Below are 11,852 nucleotides of genomic sequence, written 5' to 3'. Positions count from 1 at the left end.
TGGGGAAGGGAAACAGAGGAAGCTGGTTGCATTCCTTGCATTCTTTGTGGATTTGGCTTGGTTTGGGTTTGGTTTGGGAAGGATAGATTTGTGTCCGCTTGGCTACACTTTGGGCATCTCTTTATTATATAGCCTTGCTTTCTCAGATGATCTTTAGAATTCCGTAAGTATTTCTTTTTCTGTAGCATTTGGGTCCTGTCATATTAATATGAATTTCTACTATTTTATCCTTCTCTCAGAAGACCATCTACAACAAGAGATATTTGAAAAAGGTAACTGTAACTCCAGCTATTTCCTGCTGTTCTTGATTCCCTGTGAAAATGTGGTTTATGTGATCACTGTCTGTCTGCATTCCTGAAAAGGGATACGCTATTTTGAATACGCCAGCTGCCTCTGGCCAGATTTGACAGCAGGCAAGAGAATATTAATTTTCAACCATTTCTTTGGAGAGAATTTGAGGAGAAGAGAAAGACCTTAGAAGTGCTTGCACTTAAAAGAAAGACAGGGACTCTCACACCTTCTGGCAGCAGCCAGATGATCAGTCAGAACATGTAACTTCAAATTGCCTACAATCTGCCATGTCCTGCTTGCCTGTAGGTCTCCAGAAGCAATTAACTATCAGCACTGGCATGAAATGAAGAAAGCTTCTGGTAGTCACAACCTGTCACTTTAAAGGAAGATAAAGAATTGACCCACAATTTAGTGTTGCCTGTTGTTGGAACAGCTGAGAGCTCTCATTGGGAAACTCCGCGAGAATTTAACGTTTGCTTATGTTAGGATAATTTTAATCCCAGGAAAGACTACCAAATAATTTATTTTTACCAACTCATCTGTTGTAGAGTTTTAAGTCCCCTTGCTTTTTATCAAAGCCAGTAAATGGGCAGACAATGTTTCAGGCACAATCGGCTCTAGATTTCTTAAATCTGTAAGAAAGATCATTGTGTAGGCAGGGGGCAGTTTGTGTTTGCACAACTGACCCAGCCTGCACAGTTGTGTTCTGTTTCTTCATATTTGTGACTTTCACCAGCTGATAAAAGGTCTGTCTCTTAAAGTGGGATTTCACAGTAATCTTTCAGTTCTGAATATGAGTAGCTTGCATAATTTTTAATGTTATATAACTGAATTTAATATATTATGGAATAATGTTTCTTCTATCAGATAGATAAATTAACGTGAAAGGTGAAAGTATGCTGAAGGCAACATATTTTTGAAGAATTTTCTTCCTGATCAGCATCGATGTCTAAAATATATCATTTTACTTACCAGACCGGATTTAAACAAAGTTGTAAGTAGAGCTCATAATTCAGAGCTATGACACTGGATCCTTTAATTATATACTGAATTTTTCACCTAAAACTTATACGGCTTGAGGGGTTGATGGTCTGATAGAAAAACATTTATCTTCAGGATAACACATTTAAACTTAGTCCAGAAACCCTGAAATTTGGATCTGTGAAACAATCTTCTACTTTATAAGTGATTGGAGGAACTGAGGTGGCAAAGCAGTCACCTCTTCTGCTCCTCCTAATGACATAAAGCTCACATATTCCTAAATTCACAAAAAAATATTTTAAAAGAAATAGTGCTGTGCAGTGATCTGATCTTTGTCATTCTCCTGAGAAATACTGTGATGAGCAAAGCATCTTTTTGTGTTATACTGACAATTGTAGTGTGCTGTGTCAAAACCAGCATTATCCGCTGTCAAAAATAAATGTGGTTTTGGCTAATGAAAGCCTTTAATGCCATTTTCTGACCGTGGTTAGGAACATTTCTGTTTCTTAAACTTTTGGGTTTCACATCATTTTGAAAGCAAGTGTCTTGTGTACTTATGACTACCTGATTGCTACTAGATGATATAACTTCAAACAAAACCACTTATTGTTTACTTGCTTGTAGCTACTTTTTTTTTGAGTGAATGGTCCTGAGCTGAGGTTTAACAAGACACAACTCACAAGACAGTCTGATCTCACTCTGAATTACTTGAGAAAAACAGTTCTGAGAAGATATATATATATATATATATATATATATTTCTTTTCAAAACCAGTTCTCTTTGTGCCTGTTACTGAAGGATGTTTAGTCTAGTCCCAAGGAATATTTCCCTGAATATAACACTTCTCTCTGATCGTTGCAACTTAATGGTAAGTAACTGCTCTGGTAGACATACACAAGCAAGGGCTGTAAAGTCAGTGGCTAAGATACTGCTAACAACAGTAGGAAAGCTCAACATAGAATAACATTCCTATTAATAAGTTTACTTCAAGGTCCTCTTCAGCTCCATAAAACGACATTCTCATTTGGGGTGTTATGTGTTGTCATGTGTTATGTTATATGTTGTGTTGTGTTACGTGTTGTGTTACATGTTGTGTTATGTGTTATGTTGAAAAGAAATGAAAAAAATCTATCTGGTTTATGGGAAATAAAAAGTATCGTGGTGTAAGAGTTCCAACAGAAGCATGATATTCCACCCACACATCAGCATTTTGGAAAAGAACTATGCCTTTGAAGAAGATTGGAGGGAACTTGGGTTGCTAGACTGGTTTTTGCCCTTCAGAAGAAATATTATTCTAATATGTGGATTCAAGAGCTATTTATATAAGAAATGCAAATAAACAGGATTTCTTTGTTCCACAGTCTTTCCCAAAATGCAGCATTGATGTCCTCCTTCCTTGTTTGTCCTCCTCCACACAGAAATGTGGCTATTATTTTTTCACACCAGCCTTGCACACCAAGGCCAAATTCCAGAAACAGATGTCTAACTTTGCTTCCTTCCTGTTTCAGTTTTCTTGCTATTATTTGGTCTTCAATATTATCTCCTTGAAGTTTTTCGTTTACTTCTGCGTGGTGGAAATTGGGAAATCATTGTGTATTTCTAAACTATCTTGCAATACTAACTTGATTCCTATTACGAGCTTGTAGTTAAAGCAGCCTCTCTCACCAACTATGAAAAAAATGAAATCTTTCTCTTTTTTTTTTTTAAAAAGGGTGATGGACAAACAAGATGCCTGTTTGACCCATCTAACAGCTAATCGCTGACATCTTCTGCAGCAGAGCATGCAAAGGCTTCTTATCATCCTTCATGTAAGTATTCAATTACTTACATATTCAGTGTAAGTATTCAGACGGTCTAGTTTTGCAGAACGCTGCTGAAAAGCAGTCAACGCTTTTCTGTCCTTGAAGAGTCGTCGATAGTGATAAATTAATGCCCGAGGTAACAAGTGCTATGCATTATAAATTGTATCACAATAAATAATCGAAAGAGCTTATTTGGGTGTGGGGGGGAATAGAATATATATGCGATATTATGTCCCTAGGCCTAGACAGGCAGTACATTCTTACCCTGTTTATATTAATATGCTTACTGGAATATGCATTAGGAAGCCTATCCAATACATAATAAAGGCATGAGCTCTCTTTGCTTTTCATTATCGCAGAGGAGTATAGGTGTTGCTTGCAGAAGAATGACTCCTGCATGCAGGAGTCACTGGTTTACCTCTCGGTCATGACTTTCACCTGCAAACGTAAGAGGCTTTTTTTCCTTATCTCCTTAAATACACCCTTCTCATAACAAAGCAGGAGTTTTAAACTGTATGAGGCTTTAAGTTCAATAGGGAGATCCTCTAATCCTACTGCTGAGCATTTAAACACATTATGTTTTTGTTCATGGATAATGGATTAATGATCCCAAACTATAGATTATGGAGGCAGTCAGCTGGTTTTGCTTTATGCTGCAACACACAAATCCTTTTCAGCCCATCTTACCTCTGTTTTTATTAATGGCATCAGGCCAGGATCATCAGATATCAAGCACTATGCAGTTCCTGACTGCAACATTAAGATTAGAGAGTCTTCAAAGTCCTGCAAGTTCCTTTAAGGAAAAACTAGGATGATACTGATCTGACTAGGAAGCTGGGATTAGGTGGGAAAGGTCTTGCAAGGTAGTAAGTAGTGATCTTGCCTGGCAGGAACTTTCCACAGTCAGGGGCTAGTGATGGAGCTGGGAATAGGCTTATCACAGTTAAGTGCTCTCTCTAGTAGGGTCTGCTAATATAAAGCAAAAGAAAAAAGCCCTGACATTACTTTTATGGTGTCCTACAGTGGCTGTAGGAGTCCTTGCAGCAAAGTCTTGAGCTGACAAGAGCTTTGTGTGAATCTCTTAAGTCTTTTATTTTAAGTAAGCATAAGGACTTAAAGGGTCTTTTCCTGGCATTTATCAGAGTATGAAGAACAATTATATTTTAAGAAAAAAAAACAACCACCAAATGACATCAGAAAAGAAGTAAAAGGTCTTGTCAATAATTTTCTCCCTCACCAGCTCATTTCCTTAGAGGCTGGGTCTTACCTTTTATTCCAACTCTAATAACTTGCTGTTTGCAGCAAATTTTGCGTGTCTCCTCTAACTCCCAGAAACAGTCATCTAATTTACATCACAGCTATTTGAGGCCTTGTCCTACAGCTGCCCCTGCCTTTACCAGTGGTCTCCCATTCCCTGCTGTGCCACAGAGGCTCTGCTTTTCCACCTTGCCTTCTTGAAGCACCTCTTGCTGCTGGCATGCTCCCTTGCTCTGAAGTAAGGTATAGTTTCCTCTGTCCAAAGAGAAAGTCTGAGTTTGTTAGTGGCAATCAGGAAAAGGTTAAAACAGTCTTTCTGCTCTACTGTGAAAAGGCAGCCTTTTAAAGGAATGGAATATTCTAATGTAACTGTGGGTTTGGGTTTTTTTAATCTTTTTTTTTTTTTTTTAATTGCTAGGACACACCTAGAATGTGGGGCATTCATTGCAATGAGTAAGACAGCAAACATCCAGGGATGATCAAATGGATCTCTAGCTGTGTAAAGACATTTTATGGGTTAGTCAAACTAAAATCAGTGTACCTGAGCACCTACACTACCTTAAGTAGCCATTTTTTTCCCCCCATTCGTTTGGTCTTTCAGCATTAAGTTTAAAAGCTCAGACCAAACTAATCAATGTTTCCGGAAGAAGTGCTGTCAGGAACTGAAAAAAAAGCTATTTTCTAAAAGCAAAAATATGTATTGGCTTCTTCACATCAAAAGCAGAACTGATACTGCTCTGAAGAAGACAGCCTGTGGTTGATCACCTGCTTGCTGGAAAGGTAAAAAGCCGCTTCTGATCAAGGGTGATCGTGTTTTCTTCAGTATCTGAATCACGGAAGTGACATTAGTTTAAGATTGTGAGATAAGAAATGTGGTTACATTTGAGGTAAAGACACTGAAACAGCTTAAAATCTTTAACATTCTTGCACAAAAATTCAGAAACTTCTTGTTGCAAATTCCTGATCATGTTTAGGATAGCAGAATCAATCATAACTTTACTCTAACCTTATATGAGCCAAATTTTCTGTAAATACTAAGACCATTATTACACAGTTTCAGAGAAATTAACCTTAAGTACACTCTACACATTGATCTGATCTAATAATTCCCCAAAACAGAACGTTAATTAACAGAATAGTTTCACATTCATTCGTCTTCATTCTACACTTGCTGGCTTCAGATATTTCAGAGAAATTACTGAGCTGAAATACAGTTCACACCCCTGAAATTAATCTGCTACTTGGCAAGATTAAACTCATCTAGCCCTTGACAACAGTAAACTAAAAGTTTACATCACAGCTTATCCCTTCAGGTGCTCATTATAGTCTAGAGACACTACAACCCCTCGTTTGAGGATGAAACCCATCTTGATTATTTTAGTCCATCTTGATTGTTTAATCTGCTTTAGTGCAAGATGAATCTCATTGCAAATGCCTGCATTTGTACAGGTACATCCCAGAGTGCTGCACATAAATGAAAAACTGAAAAAAAAAATTTTAAAAAAAGAGAAGGAAATATTGAAAAGGAAAGAAGGAAAATTGAAACAAAGATGACATCCCACAGAAGTTCTTAGGTGGGTTGCTTTTTATCTTTCTGTGTTTTGTTTCATTATTTTGCACAGCAGAAGGACATCGGTGTTTTACACAGATCTGGGTTTGTGGTTTGTCAAGTTAAACCTAATAAGCCAAAGTGTCTCCTTTGGGTGTCTGTCTGCAACCACATTCAAATGTGAATGCTCAAGCCTTTCAGACAGCAACACGTTCAGATGCAGCAATGCCTGTGGGAGTGTGCTCCACACCATGTTAACTCCTGCACATATAGGGCAGGGAGAAAAGGACAGTAAAATGAAACACGGAACATCAGTTTCTCCCATCTTGCCAAGCTCAGTGCTTTTGTTGTAGTTTCTGGAAGCTTTAATTGATGATGGAATAAGAGGCACTCATGGTGCCGAAACCAACAAACAAATCTGAATAAACAAAATCCCAAACGATTTTTAGAGTAGGACAGTTTTTCTTTCATTTAGAAAATGTTTGATCTGTATGAAATATTCCAAAAGTCTTAACTTAGTCACTAGGAGCTGGGAGAAATGCAACTTGTTGCTCTGCTTCTTTTGTGGAAGCTAGTGATTCCCCTGGCAGTCCAACCAGTGCAGCCTAACACTGGATGGACGTAATTATTGTGTCATGCAGTAACGGCTTCCAGTTAAGATCTCTGATAATGTAGTGAAGTACTGCTAATTTAGGAACACAAAATGAAAACATGTTAATGAGACAGTATGGCTACTCTGAGATTACTCATCAGTCTCATAGTCTGTACTAGCTCTTAGTACATTTATAACATCTTATGTTTTCTCCAAGGAGTTGCTAGGAGTTTGGCACTTTCATAGTACTTACAAGGTGAAATATTGAATCAAAACTATATTGACAGAGGAAGAATGGTTTCTGCTTCAAAAGTTTCCCAAGTGTGATGCAGAAGAAGCAGTATTCTACAGGAATGCAAAGATTCTTTCATGTAGGTTACCTAGACACTCCCATACCACAGGAATGTGCCTGCTAATCCCTGGCTAACTCATTTTATTACAGATATATAAGGTAATATATGATTTAATCAAATAGACAGCTAATACAACTGTTTGATCTCTTTCTTTTATTAGCATATTTTATGTTCATATTTTACAATATAATAAGTTATATATACAGCATTAAACAAAATTATTAGAAAGTAAATTTTGGCAAGATCTACGGGAAGTTTCTTTTAATTCCTGTACATCTTTTGTGTAACAATAAAAATATTGTATACTAAATAAAATAACGTTAAATAGTCTGTGTTCACATTGGCACCATTACTTTGAAGACCCTAACTTTTCAAGGCCCAAAAAAGCATAAAAAAGAGGACTCCTGTATCTCTTTTCACAAATAAATGGTGTGTACTATCAAATGAAACAAAATACAGGAGACTGTCTACTGAATAACACTGTAGTTACACACTGGCACAAGAAAAAAAAAATAGAATATTCCCTTTTTTTTTTTTTTTTTTTTTTTGCTTTCCCTTTCTTTCATTTTAGTAGCACTGTTCCTAAACTGTAAATTCAGGGTCTTGAAAATCTTGAAGATTGCCAAGTTGTCAGGAAATCTAGAAATCTTATTGAAGCCCGTCGAAATCTGCATTAATTTGTCATTGATTTCAAGACAGTAAGAATTGCACCTCTACAGTAAACACTGATTATCTCACTAAATATTCAAATAAACGCAGCTTGCTGCTTCCATTTAAAGAAAAGTCAAAATTCTCATCAAATTTGGCATATGCAAATTAATGAAGAGTGTGTTATGACATGAAAGAAATGGTGGAAGAAGAATAACGAGTAGGATAGGTTTAGGTTTTACGTTCAGTATGTACTTCCTCAGCTATACAAATTATGTACTGAAAAGATAGTAAATGTAGATGTTTAAAGGTGATACTATATATTCTGCACAATTAAGATACTATCATAGATAAGATCTTGTTATTAAGAGATGGAATACTGGTTGTTATCTTCAGGATTATAGTTAATATTTTATAGCATTTTGTTCAGTCGTGCATTTTGGGGTTTAAAAAGTTTGCTTTCTAACTGACACATCTCTTAATTTACTGCTTGTACTTGTTGAAATTTGTCATCACTTATTTTAGCTATAAATTAAGCAAATAGATTTGGTAACAGCTACCGATTTCTGGTCTGAACAAGTTTTAGAGAACTTTTAACTGTGAAAATCAGAGATTAGCTAAAAAGAATAAAGTCAGGTTTTGTTGTACACAAACTCACAATAATGCTTTACTTTCCAGAGGAGTTGGTTTTCACCTATGGATCTGTGTTCATGTTCATGGTCTACATTTACAAGATTATAGCATTTAAAACCCACTTCAAGTGGCTCTAAAGAGATCTACTCTTTTTGTCCTTAGTGTCAAACATACACCACTGTAGTCTGAAATTCCTCTGCGTGGAATATAAGCTGATATAGAGATGTCACTACTGGAAAAATGCGTTTTTTCATGGTAATGGACAAGCTGGATATTTTTTGCTTCATTTTTGTCACAGTAAAGAAAAGAACTTGTTGCGCTCAACTTACAATGAGTGACCGCCACCTTTTGCTACCCCCAAACCAGGTTGTTTTGCTACCAAGCTTGTCCTCTGCATGCCAGTAGTTTGAATTTACAGTTTCTGAAATGTCAGTATGGACCAAGGGTGCATTTAGATGCATTATGAACAGCGTTTTGAAGCACTTCAATCTGCAAATTATGCTGGCTCTTTTTCATATAGTGTAGTTAGATAATCTGAGGACTGTGTATATATACATATGCACATACTTCCAGATTCAACAAAACCATAGTAACTACAGAAAATGAAACTGGTTACATACTAAACGTGTTAGAGCCGAGAGAAATGTGCATGCCTAATGTGTATTAATTGATACTGTGGCTGTGGTACTGCTTTTGACCGTAGATACTAAAACATTGAACAAATCCCTAAGAGAGAGGAATATTTTCAGAGAGTAATCCAGTGGCTTTCTTGAAGGCCAGGCAAGAAAGGTACCAGCAGAGTTACCTGCACATATACTCATACACAGACTGCAAAACAGATGCTTCTCTGTCCACATATTATCAGTAACTGTTTAACATGACCATTTTGTTTAATGACATGTTTCATACCAAGCTTCTTGGGAGATTTCTGCTCTTCTTTTAGTAGGTAACTTCATTTTTTCTAGAAGATAAAGAGAAGAGCTTCTCGTTGGGTATCACAGAAGCAATTACGTAGCAGAAACATCAATGGTCTTTTGTCTAAAGTCTTTGATGTGGTACTTGCTGGAATCACGGTTGCCGTAAGTGATGTGAAAACATGCGTCCCAGGCAGGCGTGTCAGGATGTCCCTGCTGGTTCAGGAGCAGGCATTGCTTGTGCCCACTCCAAAATATCTGCACACAAGGATTCGACAGCATCCAACCGCTCGATTTGCACCAGTTTGGTTAGCAGTTCTGGAATGCTGTAGCCTGCTGTGCTGATGCGATCAAATAGCTGCATGCCATCTGTCATACCACCTATCTCATCCCTCTTCAGTCCAAAGCTCTCAGCAAGGTGGCGCCACGTTTTCACTATGGCTTTTTCTGTGTTGTAGGTTGAGCTGAGCATTCGGCTGGTCTTCTCCAGGCAATCAAATGGCAGCTCTGTAGGGCTCAGACCTGCAAAGGGAGATGTATGTTGTCAGACCGCTCTGTGCACAGGTCTTGACTATTCAAGACATTTATTAAAGTACTATGGTATACACTGTTAGAAATAAGTACAGCTAAGACCTTTAAGTGATACTCAATTTCTAGCTCCAAAGTTATTGCTCTGTATTACTGAATTAATTCTTCTAGTTATAGTACAGTACAATAATTAGGGTAGAAATCTGTCAGTGAAAGAATTATTAGATGGATTGTATGAATTTCTGTGGCACTGCTCCTTCATTCAACAATTTATTAGCTATTAGAAAAAGTATATTGCAACCATTTCCCTAGGGAGCAGCTCCATTAATACACCTCTTGCGTGTCAGGCACAGCGTTTAAGCTCAAGAGATAGCTCTGACCCTTCCCTGAGCCTGTCACTAGCAGCTGCTGTAACATCTCTGTAATTGAAAGTTACCCTTGTAGGAATATGAGGAGTGAGGTGAAGTAGTGATGCCAGATGCTTGCAAGCATAAATGTCCCTGCAAGCACTCCATTTTACTATCACTGAATCTCTAGGGAGCATTTAGCAGTCATCCTGTGAAGGAAAAGTTATTTTTTCCTTGACATTTTTTCTGTGTGTTCACAGTCGCAGAATAGAAGAGAGAATCAGCTAAAGCATTTTTCCAAATCCAGTCTTTAGCTTCTGTAGTTTTCCTGCTTTGCACTCAACAGCAAAAAAAATTGGTGGGAACTTAATGCTCTCTGAACCACAGAAAACTCAAAAGTACATGTACACACGTGAACACAAAGTGTGTGTGTGGAGTAAATGCACTCATGTCTTCTGTTCTGCAGGGAAATTAATTCATGTCTCTTCTGTCAAAACAGTCCAGGTAGTCAGGTCGTAAAGAGGGTTAAAACACTTAAACCGCTGACTAACTTGGAAACTCCACTTCTCGTTGTGAGAAGTCGGACAGCACGTAAAGAAGCAGAGTAGGTCAAGACTTGGGTCTGAATAAAATCCTGACCCTTCTGAAATCACACTTTCATATTTGGAACTGATTTCTATCTGTTATCCAAGGGACTAAACAAATAATTCCAACTGATTTCCTCTAAATGAGGACTGCAAGAGTGCTTCTCTGCAACTTGGTCTCTGTGTGTGTCCTAACAAGCCTGAACACTGCTATCCTTGGGCGCCATAGGAAGGAAATCCATGCACATGCTGGAAGAGAAGCTGTGGCGTGCTCCAGCCCTAACCCAGCCAGGACAACTCTGGGATCAGGGAACCATGGTGCTTCCTGGCAAATGAGTACAAAGATGCCTACCAAGCTTCTCTTCTGGATTGAGACCTTATTTTCTAGGAAGGCAGAGGCCTTTCTTATTTTATATAGCAAATGCTTGTGATCTAATTTTGTGCTGTTAAGTATAGATGCAAGTTTTGTACACTCACCTTCTGCAACGTCGCAGACGTTAGCATACACATCAAGTATCTTTTTCCTTCGACTTTGAATCTAAAGGAGAAGAGTTTTATTTCATTAATTTTTCACTCATAGGAGCAAACAATTAGCAGATAGCAATGGAAAGCCTGTGGGAGATTGTAATTTCATGGTGCTAGGGGCTATCGCGTAATGTCCTCAAAGGTCTCTTTTGAAGACTCAAAGAAAAGGGCACAGCAATTATTCCATGAAGCATAAACCTACTTCTGATTTCACTTTCCACTGTTAGAGATCTTTCTTTCCATCTTCCAGACTGTTTTAGATCAATTACTTTCCTACTCCATTGTTTGTATATTTTATTTATCTTTGAGACTGAAGAAAACTCCTGACAATGAAGACAAAGTCAATACCATGCACACAGGCAATTAATGCAGGGATGTCCAGGTAAACCAGGACAGGGCTGGCCACAGGGAATTAAACTGAGACTGAAATTGTCTTCTTCCAGTAACCTAAGAAAGCTGTAGAGGAGGGGATCTTCCTTTCTGTCATTTGATGTAGAACTGCTTAGTGCATTACTAATTAAATGTATTTTCTTCCTTGAATAGTGCCTGGTTGAATCTGAAACATTTTACAGACAGACAAAAATAAATTATATCAGTGAAGCTTTGGACAGGGAAAACCTGAGGTCGAGGGAGCTTTAGTCATTTTTGACAAGAAAGAAACTCGGACTGAAAACTTGACATTTTCCAAGCTGAAAATAGACATTCTGATACAGTTTCATTTAGCAAAAATATTCTCACCGTTTGGCTTAGGATCCAATATGGAGTGAAAACAAATCAGAAAATGTCATGAGTTCTCAGGGACTGGGATTGTCATCCCTCTGCCAGCTCTCATTATGACTGAGCTTTC

General features: G+C 37.8%; 1 protein-coding gene and 1 long non-coding RNA gene across 10 annotated transcripts in view; one reads left to right on the top strand and one right to left on the bottom strand.

The window, feature by feature from the left end:
• The first annotated feature begins 18 nt into the window (after nucleotides 1-18).
• LOC128853116 (uncharacterized) lies at nucleotides 19-8,282 on the top strand. Of its 5 annotated transcripts, none has more exons than XR_008451377.1 (7): nucleotides 34-163; nucleotides 1,159-1,285; nucleotides 2,048-2,141; nucleotides 2,985-3,081; nucleotides 5,782-5,906; nucleotides 6,691-6,924; nucleotides 8,153-8,282. It is a non-coding gene; the product is annotated as an uncharacterized LOC128853116 (long non-coding RNA). The 5 variants fall into 5 exon arrangements; XR_008451379.1 differs by lacking the exon at nucleotides 34-163 and adding an exon at nucleotides 175-272; XR_008451380.1 differs by lacking the exon at nucleotides 1,159-1,285 and having other exon boundaries at nucleotides 48-163.
• EDAR (ectodysplasin A receptor) overlaps nucleotides 6,965-11,852 on the bottom strand; it is a 73,923-nt gene continuing 69,035 nt past the window's right edge. For 3 of the 5 annotated variants that reach the window (XM_054075207.1, XM_054075190.1, XM_054075184.1), the window contains exon 11: nucleotides 9,551-11,018. In XM_054075207.1, the coding sequence (XP_053931182.1) occupies nucleotides 10,620-11,018 (399 nt within the window). In that variant the 3' untranslated portion in view covers nucleotides 9,551-10,619. The other 2 variants (XM_009557892.2, XM_009557891.2) reach the window with 1 other exon arrangement.

Source organism: Cuculus canorus, chromosome 1 (assembly GCF_017976375.1).
Source record: "Cuculus canorus isolate bCucCan1 chromosome 1, bCucCan1.pri, whole genome shotgun sequence".
Taxonomy (NCBI): Eukaryota; Metazoa; Chordata; class Aves; order Cuculiformes; family Cuculidae; genus Cuculus; species Cuculus canorus.
Note: the sequence above shows the minus strand (reverse complement) of the source record. Positions and strands in the feature narration are given on the sequence as shown.